Source organism: Carettochelys insculpta, chromosome 1 (genome assembly GCF_033958435.1).
Source record: "Carettochelys insculpta isolate YL-2023 chromosome 1, ASM3395843v1, whole genome shotgun sequence".
Classification (NCBI taxonomy): Eukaryota; Metazoa; Chordata; order Testudines; family Carettochelyidae; genus Carettochelys; species Carettochelys insculpta.
In genome coordinates, this window is record NC_134137.1 from 45,419,350 (window position 1) to 45,433,216 (window position 13,867).

The window sequence follows — 13,867 nt, forward strand, 5'->3', positions numbered from 1 at the left end:
TGGTTGCGGCAGCTGGGAAACTGACTAAGTGCAGCTGCTGTGCCTGGCTCCTGGCTCCCTGGGGCTGAGGGGCATCCCCACCCTCCTCCCAGCAGCAGCATCCCCGACTTCCCCCACCTGGGGAAAGCCAGGGGAAGTTGTGTCCACCCACACCCAGGCTCCAGCCGCCTGCCTGCCCCAGTTCAGGAAACCAGACAGCTGGAGCCTGGGATTTCAACATTCGTGTTAATACGATTAGCGCATATGTCAAAATTGCATAAAGTGGTAGTTATTGTACTCTCTAGCAGCCAAACATACCTATGTTTCTTCCATAGACTTTTTCAAATGCTTTATCCGTTTCTGGTTACTTATAATTGAAGTGGAGTCAGGGACAGGTTGCAGGCAATGAACAAAACGTCACAGAAGCCTCACAACACTTTCCTATCTTTTACTAAAAACACCCTTTACGGGGACAAACAGAGCTCTGCCAGGGCTTCCAGCTGCTCGAGCCCCACTGTTGCTCCCACAGCGGGTGCTCACTGCTGCTGTTTCAGCTGAGCCACCATAGCCTCTGCTCTGGCAGGCCCTCAGCTGGCTTCCATTCCAGGGGCTGCTGCCTTGGGGTTGGCCCCCACAATGGCGATGACAGGTGCTCCAGCTCCCAGAATCTGTGACCTCAATGACAGACTCTTTCTTACACACAAGCCCTTGCTTGTTTTACACAGCATCACTGAAAACACATGCAGACGGGAGACTACTGGGAGAATTAAGTGAGATAGGCTAACAGAAAACTTAACAATAACTTACTACTTTTCAGAAATAAAACTGTACAGAAATGCAGGTATATGATATGTGTATATGTATATAATATCTCCATACCACTGTGATTTCCATTGCATGCATCTAACAGAGTGGACTTTACCCAGGAAAGCTTATGCCCAAATAAATCTGTTGATCTTTAAGGCACCACAAGATTCCTCATTGTTTTTGAGGATTGTTTTCCTCTGCATAGGTATAAATCCCATTAACCATTGTGCACAAAGATTGAGAGGAGAAGCAGAGGAGATTATGAGAGTGGTAGCCGTAATTCCAAGTTTATTTGCTTTTTATGATTAAATACAATTTTAAATCAAATTTATAAAATACCTTAACCTGCTTTTTGTGCTCAAATTCTTTCTTTTTCATTATTTAATTCTTTGAACCAGAGTAAAGAAGAACATTCCTGCAATTAAATTGTAATGGTCTATTGGCGTGGACCAAAAATCAGTACAATACAGTGTGAATGATTCATAATTACACTGATGATGTACTAATGGCTTTTTAATAAGAATGTCAGATTGTTCCTTTGCAGATTAAAGTCACTTTACTTTCACTGGATGTTAGTCACTGACACAAAGAGCTTGCTTGATTTTTCATTATACATGCCATCATTAAAGAAATAAAGTGTAACTGACTAAAATTTTGTGACTGCATAGTACAAACATTGTTTTCATTATAGTCAGTAATCTTTATTATTTTAAAAGTAAATGAGAAAATTGCTGTTCTTACTATTTGTACTGTTCCTAGAATAATGTTGGCAGAACATGTTTTTAGTGTGAAATATTTGCAATATATTTTCACTGCAAATGCTTGTTTAGTCTTTCCAACAATCACACAATTGTTCTAACTCAGAATTTATACTGTAGCAGATGAAACCCCTACAGAAAATCATTGCTTCCATAACATTTCCATTTCCATTCTTTCTCTTAATCTCTTCATATTTGTCTTTCTTTATTCATGCCTTATATCAACCAGTGATTATAACAGGTTTGTGAACTTGTCCTCTGTGGTTGGTTTCTTTTTATTCTTTCTTTGCTCGACTTCTATCTTTCCTCCCATTTTGGCAGCTCTCTTCTCCCTAAAAGAAGGTGCAGTCCTTTTTCAGAATTTTTAAAAGGTCTGTGTTGATTATTCTTTATTCAAGTTTTATGCATTTTTAATAACACATTTTTATTTTACAGACTTTTCCTTTTTCCTTAATTAGATGAGCAGACAGTGAGTGAGTGGCCTTTTTTGATGATTTTTTTTAGTTTCATTTACATAAGCTACAAGTGAGGAATTCATATTAAACCATTTCAGATTTTCTGTTGACTACAGACTAGAAATCTCACCTCTGTAAAGTATGCACATTTGTGCTCAAATGCTTTAAAAGCCAACTCCTGCTTTGAAATTCTTCTGCCCAGTGAGGGGTCCCAAGATCCTGAAGTCTACATTACAAAACTGAGTTCCATGGAGTTGGCCAAATTATACATTTAAAGAGAGTAAAAACATATATAAAAGATTTATATGCAAAGAAAACTGCAAAGTGTAAAATTTTGTGACAGAAGTTTTAACTCCTTGCCATTTGTATTATAAAGCTCTCAGTCAGCAAGATTATTAATTACTCTCCACTGAAAGCCAAGTAAAGCATCCCTTGCTAAGGTTTAATTCCCACTGCAAGCAAAAGGTCTACCTTAGTGGTAGGAACAGCTTTTCCTCCGAGTCTGTGATCATAATCCCCAAGGATATAGGATTTTTGCTTGAACAGAAACTAATAGGCAAATTTATTGGTTTCTTGACTCTGGAAGTTCACTAAATATGAAGTTTTTAAGATTGAAGATAATCCATGAGATGTGAATACTGTTGTTTTGGCCATGTCTGCACCTTCTAAAAACTTCAAAATGGCCATGCTAATGACTAAATTGAAGAATACTAATGAGGCGCTGAAATGCATATTCAGCACCTCATTAGCATGGCACCGTCCACGGCACTTCGAAAGCAGCTTGTCTATTCGGGGGTCCTTTTTGAAAGGACCCCACCAACATCAAAATCCCCTTATTCCGATTAGCTTCCTTTCAAAAAGAATCCCAGTGTAGACGAGCCGCGCAGGAGTGAATGGCAGCATTTCGCAGCATGCTAATGAGGTGCTGAATATGTATTTCAGCGCCTTATTTGTATTCTTTGATTTGGCCTATTAGCATGGCCATTTTGAAGTTTTTAGTAGGTGTAGACATAGCCTTTATGTTGTATAACGTATATCAAATATTTAAAGTGTTTTGCATTGTTTTAGAGCCACTCTTAGTCCATTGTGCTTTGTTAGTTTGTTTTCTTTGTCTGTCTTTGCTAATGGATATGCACCCAGTTAGCATAAAGATCAAAATCCCCAGGTCCTTACTCATGTCTCCCTTGCCTCACTCTAAAGTATTTATGTAAGTATAGCAGTCATTTGAAAGATTTTAAATCAAGCTGTAATTTCAGTCTGTGAGTGAAAGATTTATCCTGAATACTTAGCACTGTCTACACGGGCACAAATCTTCAAAATAGCCATTAGCCTCATTAGCATTAGTGCATTAGCATTAGGACACTTCCGGCCACGGCTACACGGGGCTCCTTTTTGAAAGGACCCTCACCTTCTGAAATCCCCTTATTCCACGCCGAGCCTAATGCTAATGAGGCGCTGAATATTCAATTCAGCGCCTCATTAGTAATCTTCGAAATATGGCTATTTCGAAGATTTGTGCCCGTGTAGACACAGCCATAGAGACAGAGCAGTGGGTCTTTTTATGCCTATTTAGAAACAAAAGGAAAAAGATATTTAGAAGATCAGACAGGAGGAAGAATGAATAGAGTCATTGCTAATTGGCAAGAGAGTGGTTGTTCTAGACGGTGGCCATCTTAGGTTATGTCTTCATTAGCAACTGAGGCTATGTCTGCACTAAAGGATTTTATCTGCAAAACCCACGGAACATCCAGTAAGTCGACAGAACACAGCACTTTTGTTGAGTCTTATCCCACTCCCTACAAGGCGTAACACTTCTGTTGACAAAATGCTGGTCTGGACGTTCTGGGGGGCCCTCTGTCCATAGATAGGACTTCTGGGACACGGGGCAGCCGTGTCTGCTGTGGTTCTCGTTGGCTGTTTTGTCAAGAGAGCAGCTGGGCAGTCTGGCTGCTGTCTGTCAATAGAGTGTCTCACTCTTGTGATCCACTTGGTAATTTAGCCATGATCTGTCGACAGATTGCTGTGATCTAGACACAGCCTGAACGACAAAACTTTTGTCTTTCAGAGATGAGAAAATGACACACACTCCTGAAAGACAAATGTTTTGCTGACAAGCACTGGAGTGAACAGAGCTTTGTAGGCAGGAGCACTCTGGGGGTGCAAGTGCTTTACTGGCAAAACAGCCAACAGCTGCAGCAATGTAGCTATGTCACTAAAAGCTGCATAGTATAGACAGAGCCTTAGTTATGGAAGTGAAATTATGGAAGACAGGACAGTTGATTTCAAAATTATATTAGTTATTAATGGGCCTCCACTTCAGTCCAGCTAATTCAGCATCAACAGAGCATGTTGTTAGCACATTCAGATTGGTTTAGTTGAACCTTGCTATAGGCTAGGTGTTGAAAGAGCAAATAATTTGGTAAAAGTTTATCATTATTTAAAGACAGATACAAAAAAGAGTGGTAGGTATAACTAGTTAGCAGATGGAACTCCTGTTGTAGTCATGTGTTTTGCTTTGAGAATTTAAGGCTTTTCATTTTGTACAATGGATGCTCTCTTATGTGTAGGGTGACCATATCTTCCTGTCCCAAACACAGCCCTGGAGAGCCAGGAAGGAGGTGGCAGCCCCTGGTGCTCCCCGTGAGTCCTGGGGAAGTGGCAGCCCCTGGCGCTCCTTGGAGCCCTGAGGAAGCAGGAGCCCCCAGCACTCCCTGAATCTCAGGGAAGCAGCAGCTGCTGGCCCTCCCCAGGAACCCTGGGGAAGCAGCAGCCTCCAGCACTCCCCACACCTCAGGGAAGCAGCAGCAGCCACCGGCGCTCCCTGGGAACCAGCAGGGATGCAGCAGCTGCCCACACTCCCCCCACGTCCCCGAGGCTTGGAGAAGTGACCTATGTGCTCTCCAGCCAGCAGCTGGGCCTGTGCAGCTGCTGGCAGAAAAGGTCAGCCGGGGAGAGGGCCCAAACGCAATCAGTCCCTTTTAAAGAATAAGTAGGGTGCCTTTTTGTTGTCCCAAAAATGGGACCGTCCTGCCAAATACTGGATGGATGTGCATCCTACGTATGTGTAAGGAATAAATATGCAGACAAAGCAAATCACAAAAGCACATGTGTTTCATTTCAGTAAACCTTCATATTGTCCAGTCTGCTAGTTTCAGTTTTGTCAGAGTGGCAATGATTTTCTTGTTCAGTCGCTTGTCCCATTAACTTAGTCATTACTCAGGCAAAATTCTCATGACTAAGTAAAAGATACCTAAGGACCTTAGGATTCAGACCAAGAGTCCTTGTAAGTTGAAGTGCTTAATTTAGGGTGCTTAACAGTACAGTGGATGGTTTATTTATGAGAGATGCAATATGTATGAGGTAACATTTTTCACTTGACCAACTTATTTTGGTGAAAGAGACAACTTTTTGAGCAACACAGAGCTCTTCTTCAGGTATTCGGTTTATTTATGGTCTGTTTACATTGCTGGTTTTCCTATTTATTTTCAGCTCTTCGCCTGCTTTTCCTTGATACTTCTTCCTTGCAGTATCACTAAATTACATGGTTCCCTCTTCCTTCTAATGGTCAGAGCCCTTTCAAATACTACCTTGATTATCTTTATCTTTGTTTCAGAAATATCCATATTAAATCTATTCAATTGCTGCCCTTAGTAATCTTCCTTTCTGAAAATTCCAGGCATACCTTTCACTCTTCCTTTCCTCTGACTTGCATCAAGTGAGTGCAAACTTACTGTCGCCAGAGGCTGGAGGCCTTATTATTTATTTGTATTATTGCAGCTCCTAAGTGCCCAGATCATACCTACTCTCTCATTTTCCCCACAGACCCTTTTTATTCTATGTATGATTCTCCCCTTCACACCTTCTTCCAGCTTGCCATTCACTGCCTGGATCTGGTCCAAAGCACGTTGTAGTCAGTTGGAGAATTCCATTGACTTCACTGAGCTTTGGATCAGGCCCCTTGTCTCCTAACTGATTTGTTTATTCAGATCCCTCCTTAAAACATAGTTTGTCCATGAAGCCATTTGATAATAATCCAGCAACGATGGATTTCTCCTTGCCCTATATCCAAAACTGTATTTTCTCTGTCTGATTTTGATTATATGTTCCTTGGAACTGAGGCAGTGTCTTCCTGTGAAGGGCCAAGCATATTTTACTCAGCCAATAATATTAGAGTAAAAGAAATATTTGTCTTCCTTGGGGAAGAATATATTTGTAAAAATTATAATAATTTATGAATGGAACATTGGTAATAAATATGGGAATTACAATTTGTAGCCAACTCCTGACTTCATACCCATGGCCAGTTCCCTTTCGGCTGGGAACATTTCTCATGACAGTATTGCTGCATGTTGCAAAAAAGTACATTTATGTTTGGCTGCATGGTATAAGCTGCTCTGGAAATACACCAATCCCAAAGAAGGGGCCATTTTTCTCCGGAAGTGAAACATTGAATCACAAATTGTTCCAGCACATAAAATTGAAAGCTTCCTATAAACTATGAAAAAAGATTCAAGACTGCCCTATGAATAGACTGGGAGAGGGTCTGAAACACTGCTGTGGCAACAGAAGGTTAATTTGGCAGTGTTTAGGTACTAAGCAGCCATCAGAACAGTCACATTCCAAGGGGCCCCATTGCAAACTGAACTGTGAACACAATGTTTACAGCAAGCTGCAGAGCCAAGATGTACTGTATGTATATACTGTGCCTGACTGCCATGCTAATAGCACATGCCACACAGACTTTTCTAGTGAATGGCCAAGTACATATTCTGGACTTAAGACTGAGTGTGTCTGACAAGTGGGTCACCCCAGTAGGTATACATGTCTTAAATCTTTGTGTGTGTTGTGAAAGAGGAATTGTTTGTAGGAACCACATTTTAAATCTATTTACCCCCTCAACTGTTGCTTTTCTTTAATTTTAATAGATGTTCTAAGATGTTAGAATTTGAAACTATAAAAGGATTCAGCAAAAAAAAATTTTTGTCCTACAGCATGAGTGGCACTGTATATTTTGATGCACATACATAGATCAGAGTGGTTATATTAGAAATTTGTTTTAAAATTGAACATGATGGCCATCAGGAAAATGATGACTTAAGTTATTTCCTGCAATTAGTCCAATTTCAATTTCCTGTCTTATTTCCTGAAGCGTGCCACAATGTTTTATTGTGTTTTTTCTCATCTTTTTTTTCAGATAGTGGTAGTGCTAAAGGGGAACGACTAAGTGCCAAGCTAAGGGCTTTGCCTGGAACAAATGAGCCTTATGAAAGCAGTGGGAATAAAGAAATAGGCAAGTGGACTACAGTACCTTCTGACTTGCCCCATCCTGCCTAGACAAATGGGAGGAAGAAAAATAATTGCTGAAAGTCATTTTGAATTGCACAAACTGTGGGAGCATCTTAACTGTGAAGCGTGGATGAAAATTAGTGACTGCCTTTGGTCCCAGGTCTACCATAAAATCATTAACTTGTGCTTGTATGTTATCAAAGAGACTTGTCCATTTCAAAAAGTGATTTAAACTACCCAATCTGCTCACTGCAGTTCTCTGCCGGGTTGTGTAGTGTCACAATCGCACAGTCTTATTTTATTAAATGGGATCCTTTCAAAGGTGCCTGAGGGAGTTAGGCACCTGAATCCCATTAAAATCCATTAATGCCTGGATTTCCCTTACTGAACCCACCTTCTATTCCTTTTCTGGAAGTCCCCTCCTAAAACCTATTTTTCTTAGTCTTGTGTATTATCTATCTAGATGTAATAAAGCAATAGAAAAAATTTGGAAAAGGAAACTGTACCCACCAGAATATAAGCATGACTGCTATTGCTCTCTTCCGCTCTGGGTTATCTCATTCTGTTCTTAATGTAGATCCCCAACCTGCATACACACTTATACCCATGCAGTTGAATTCAGGGTATGTCTACACTAGGAAGTTAGGTTGAATGTGTTAAGGTCAGTTTTTACCATTTGAATTTGTAAAGTTGAGGGTGCCTGTCCGCACTAGCACAGTGTCAATGGAGTGTGTCCCCATTAGGGCTGCCAGCTTCAACTTTGTCAGCAATGCACCGTGCATGCTTATCCTGCAGTTCCTGCTGCCCCTTTGCAGTGTGGGTTAATCTCCCAGTGTCTGACAGGACAAAAAAGTGCCATGGTGCTTCTCAGTGTGTATGCACTCAGCCTCCCATAGTGCACTTATGTCCTCCCCCTCCCTTTGGAAAGCAACAGCAAAACACGTGTTTCCGCGCCCTTTATTGACAGGGTATCTGTGCAGATACCATTGCAAGGTTAGCGTGGAACCCATCCAGCTTCAAACTGTTGTGACAAGTATTATGAGCACCTTACATATTATGCTGCAGTATGTGCAGAGCCTAAGCATCCTTCATCACCATGAAAATTCTGAGGAGGACTTGGACATACATGAATGTGAAGCACCGGATAGCAGGAACAGGGAGATGTTGGCTGCACTCAATATTTTGTACACTGTGGAGTGCCAGTTCTGGTGCCATGAAACAAGCTCAGACTGGTGGGACTGCATTGTTCTGCAGGTGTGGGACAATTACCAGTGGCTACAAAACTTCTCTATGCCGCTTTCTTGGAACTTTGCAAATTGCTTACCCCGTCTGCCTTCTAAGGCCCCCAGTCCCCCAAAGTGCTGCAGTACCAAAATGAGACCTGCTCTCTCCGTTCAGAAGTGAGTGGCAATAGCTCTACAGAAGCTTGCATCCCCAGACAGCTACCAATCAGTGGCAGTCAGTTCGGAATCTACAGTGGGATGCTGTGATCCAGATAGCCAAAGCAATCAGTACTCTTCTGCTATGACAGACAGTGACTCTGGGAAATGTGCAGGATGTAGCGGATGGTTTTGCCATGAAGGGGTTCCCTAGCTGTGGTGGTGTGTAGTAGTAGTAGTAGTAGTAGTAGGCATCCTTCAGTCTGTATAGACTATGGATCGTGCCCTTTAAAGTTTCAATTGAGGACTTCATTTACAGCGTCTATTGTGACTATGAAGACCCACACGAGAGTGACAGTCCTTGCTGCATTTCTTGCAGATGTAGTGGGTGTCTGGCAAGTCCTTATTGTGTTTTTTGTGCGCTCGCTTCTCCTCTGCTAGCTGTCTGATCTTCATCTAGCCCTTCTGAAGGCCCTTGTGTAACCCCTGCCTCCATCTGCTGCGGTCATCTGCTAGTTCTTCCCAGTTGTCCAGCTCGATGTCTACCTCTCTGAGGTCTCTCTTGCAGACATCTTTGTAGCGCAACTGGGGGCGTCCGGGAGGTCTTTTGCCAGAGGCTAGCTCACCATACAGGATGTCTTTTGGAATCCTTCCATCATTCATCCTGTGGACGTGGCCAAGCCAGCGGAGTCGACACTGCCTGAGGAGGGTGTGCATGGTTGGGATTGCAGCTTGCTCGAGGACAGCGGTGTTGGTCACTCTGTCCTTCCATGATATTCCAAGGATGTGCCTGAGGCAGCGCAAGTGGAAGACGTTCGGCCTCTTTTCCTGGCAGGCATACAGGGTCCAAGTCTCGCTGCCATAAAGGAGGGTGCTGAGGATGCAGGCTCTGTAGACTTGCATTTTGGTGTGAGTGTACAGCTTGTTGTTATTCCACACTCTCTTGCCGAGTCTGGACAGAGTTGTGGCTGCTTTTCTGATCCTCCTATTTAGCTCAGTCTCCAATGACAGGGTGTCAGTGATGGTGGACCCGAGGTAAACGAACTCGTGGACGACCTCTAACATATAGTTGTCAATGCTGATTGATGGGGATTCAGCAACATCTTGACCGAGTACATTTGTCTTCTTTAGGCTGATGGTAAGCCCAAAGTCCTTGCAAGCTTTGGAGAACTGATCCATCAGTTTTTGAAGCTGGTCTTCTGTGTGAGACACTACAGCAGCATCGTCTGCGAACAGCATGTCTCTGATGAGGACTTCTCGCACCTTAGTCTTAGCTCTCAGCCTTGCAAGGTTAAACAGTTTCCCATGGAATATATATCCTTATCTTGGCACCAGACTACTTGCCAGAGAATATATAACCTGCAAGGAATACACCTCCATGGCATCGCAGGTGTTAGTGGATCACAGGTGTCACTTCACCAACATCAACGTGGAATGTTCAGGAAAGGTGCATGACACACACATCTCTAGGAACTCTGGTCTATTCAGAAAGCTGCTGAATGGAACTTTCTTCCCTGACCAGAAAATCACCGTTGGAGGAATGGAAATGCCAGTAGTGATCCCGTGAGATCAAACTTACCCATTGCTCCCTTGGTTCACAAAGCCATACACAGGCAGCCTGGATCTTAGTAAGGAGCAGTTCTATTACAGACTGAGCAAGTGCAGAATGGTAGAATGTGGCTGTTCAAAAGCCTGGTTCTTCCTGACTTGGTTAGACCTCAGTGAAAGCAACATTCCCCTTGTGGTGGCTGCCTGCTGTATGCTCCATAACTTATGTGAGAGTAAAGTGGAAATTTCATGCCAGGCTGGAGGACTAATGCAAATATGGCCACTAATAATGAGCAACCAGACACCAGAGCAATAAGGAGAGCACAGCAAGGGGTACTGCTTATTAGAGACGCTTTGAAAAACAGCTTTATGTATGACCGGACAGCAACATGACAGTCATATCTGTTGCTGGTAAGGAGGTGCCCCCTCTGTGTGCTGGCCTGTAAACTTCTCCTTACCCCATGCAACACAAGCAATAAAGATACTTTTTGAGAGCTTAATCATTTTTATTTAGGGGAACAAAATGTAGCATACAGTAAAGGAGTTCATGGTAGGGGCTTTGGAGGTGGATAAGCAATGGCAAGAGGCATTTTGCCATCACAAGTGGGGAAATGTCAGCCGGGTGCTCTGAGAGGCATCCCTGGGAGTGGAATGCAAGGCTGTACTTGCTTCTCCCCATCCCCCACATTCTGCAGTGCCAATGGGGAAAGAGTGCAGAACATGGTGAGGAGAGCGTGTGGTTCATGTGCCGCAATGAGGCTCGGTGTTCCCATACCAAACACATCAAAAGCTCTCTTTGCTGCCTCATCAGCTTCAACATGTGCACCTGGGTCTGGACCTCATGGTCTGTGAGTGCCCTCCTCTCCTCTAGTATGCTTCTCCATGCATTTAACTTTGCCCTGTCTGTATGGGCAGCTTGCACCTGCTCTAGCACCATATCTGTCCATCGTCATTTTCTCCTTTAGATCTGTAGCAGTCTAACTGCTGGAGGAGGCTGGGGAGGGATGGTCAATGAGCCTGCTGTTGAACACACTGCAACAAAAGACATTAGAGAGATGCATTTATTGTAGATGAGAAGCTTTAAAACACACTAAGTAATTCCATGAAAGAGCCTCTGTGGCAAACAATAGGATGTGTCATTATGTACAAGACCAATTTTTGGTTTTAAGCATCCTCGTGCAGTGAGTACTATACCAAGATCTTAAGGGAGCTACTTGACTCTGTTCACTTCCAGTCATGGTAAGGCACAGATTGGGGCATGCTTTCAAGCCTGTGATTCAAAAGCAGTTTCTGCAGCTGTGCATGATGCAAGCGGGGGTGGGGAGTGGCAGTCGCTGTTGCCACATGCTTCTCCTCCACGCTTTCCTGGTATGATAAAAGTTTCACTTTTCCTAGAAGTTTGAGGGGGTAGGCATGGTAATGTGGCCTGTACTACTGCGACTATTTGGCTCTCACAGTCACTGCATGCTTCTTCCTCATAATTCGCTGGGACAGTGAAAGTTTCTCTTCCAAGAACCACCTAAAGGGAAGGTGGTGGTTCAGGCACGGCAGAGCATCTTGTGCTATCGTAGCTTAATGCTCCTTCCCCTGCTTCCTTGAGGTTGCAATGCAAGATATTAGCCTGCTTAGAATAACACACATTAATAAGGAACAGATGCTGACATCACATGCTGATAATGTGGGCAAAAGGCTGGTTGGTATGCTGCACTGTTCTGCAGTACAATGACACCATTACTTACTGCTGGCTTGGCATGGAAAGGTGTCCTATCATGGACGTCAGAATAAGGCAGGTCTCCCCAGAAACCTCTTGAAGGATTAAGAAGTACCTATCTGAGAGCTTTATGAAGGCGTGCAGGGAGGATCAATGCTCCATCCACAGACATGTTAAGTTCCAGGGGGGCTAGGCTTTGTAGGTACAATGCCCACCACAGATCACACCCAAATGCAGCATGATTAAAAATGAGAACTCACTACAGTTGTCCTTCCAACAATTGGGATCAGGCTGTGAAATGTCCTGGGAGGAGGGGGATGCAATCTAAAGTTAAAAATAATTCTTGGCTGTCAGTTATATCACCTGCTCTGTTTGCCTGCCGACCATTGTTGTCCTCCTCCTTCTCATCTACCATGTCCTCCCTGCTGTTGCCAGAGACTGCCTGAGGAATCCTTAGGGAGGTATCCACAGGCTGTCTGGGGACAGTGGTTTGGTCCCCCCCCTTAGAATCCCATGCAGCTGCTCACAAAAGCAGCATATTTGCGGCAATGATCCAGAACATCATTTTGCTTGCTGTATCTTCTGCCTGAGCTTCTTCCTGTTCATGCCGCACAGCTAGGCATCCCTGATGTATCCTTTTTCCAACTTGATCTGTGAAGTCGTGGCATAGATGTCTGCATTTCTTTTGCTGCTTTGTAGTTCTGCCAGTACAGCTTCATCCCCCCACACTCTACAGCAATAAGGTCCTGGATCTCTTACATGCTGCATGCTATGCTAAAGCTTGTCTACAACCCTGGGAATTCATGGCCAGATGTGCTGTTGTGGTGTGCTGCCATCTCTGCTCTCCACACTGGCCAAATAGGAAATGAAATTCAAACTTTCCCAAGCCATTTTCTCACACATGAAGAGCACAGAGCTGAAAATAGTGGCCAGAGTGGTCATATTGGGGCTCTGCAAGTCACCTCCAGAAAGTCAAGAACATTGAATTTCACAGTGCTCTGTCTGCAATACCATAAAGTTGACCATGCAAGGCCAATTTTGGCATTACTTCCTGTGAAAAGCAGGAGTAGAAAAGTCGACCTTAGGAACCCTTATTGTCATCAGAATGGACCCTGTAGTGTGGACTGATTGACTTAGAGAATCAACCTAAGTTTGATTTAACCTCCTAGTGTAGACCAGGCCTCAGTGACACTAAGTGTGTGTGTAATGGTTTAAGCGAGTAAATCCCAATGCAGTAAATTTTTCAGGGCACAGAGTCAGCACTGTTTTCCGGCTATACTGAAAGGAGGACATAGGACATTTGATACAGGTTTTAATAAGTTTGCAATATTGTTATATAGATGCTGGGACTACCTGACAGATAAAGTATACAGGCAAATCCATGTTCATTCAAATCAGTATCCAGGGCTTCCATCAGTCCACACACTTCATTTTTCATCTGCCTCCCATCCCCCAACCAACCCATGGCTTGGACCTGACTAGCTAGAGTTAAGTTGGGCTATGAGAATGGGCAGGGGGGTTGTCTCCTGGCTGTACCAATGAGAGGAGTCCCCAGTCCCTCTCTCCCAGTTCTGTTATGCTGTTATTCAGGAAGTTGTGACATACTGCCCACCACCCTTCCTTCTTACCAGAAATGGTCCTTCCTCATACTGGCTGTAGGGAAGGTGAAAAAAACCTTACTCCACTGAAGCCAATCTGGTGGTGCAGGAAAATTCCTTCCCAGCCTCCTCAAACAGAAGCAACTAGCACAATGCCCACAGCAGAGCCTAAGCCAGCCTCATTCCTTCCTGAGTGCTGCCTTACCTGCTATGTGATACAAAGGGCTTTCCACAGCCAGGGCTAGCACCTTTAATAACCTTTGGACCACACATCCCAGGGTGTGACTTAACACCCCAAAGCTGACCACCTGCAATCTTTTATAGCAGTTGCTGACTTCAGTCTCCT

At 43.7% G+C, this 13,867-nt stretch overlaps 1 protein-coding gene across 3 annotated transcripts in view; it reads left to right on the forward strand.

The window, feature by feature from the left end:
- The window catches only part of IFT88 (intraflagellar transport 88), an 82,709-nt gene that overhangs the window by 67,057 nt on the left and 1,785 nt on the right, over positions 1-13,867 (forward strand). For all 3 annotated transcript variants that reach the window (XM_074985281.1, XM_074985271.1, XM_074985291.1), the window contains exon 25: positions 7,194-7,289. In XM_074985281.1, coding sequence (XP_074841382.1) covers positions 7,194-7,289 — 96 coding nt within the window. The remainder of the gene's footprint in view (positions 1-7,193; positions 7,290-13,867) is intronic.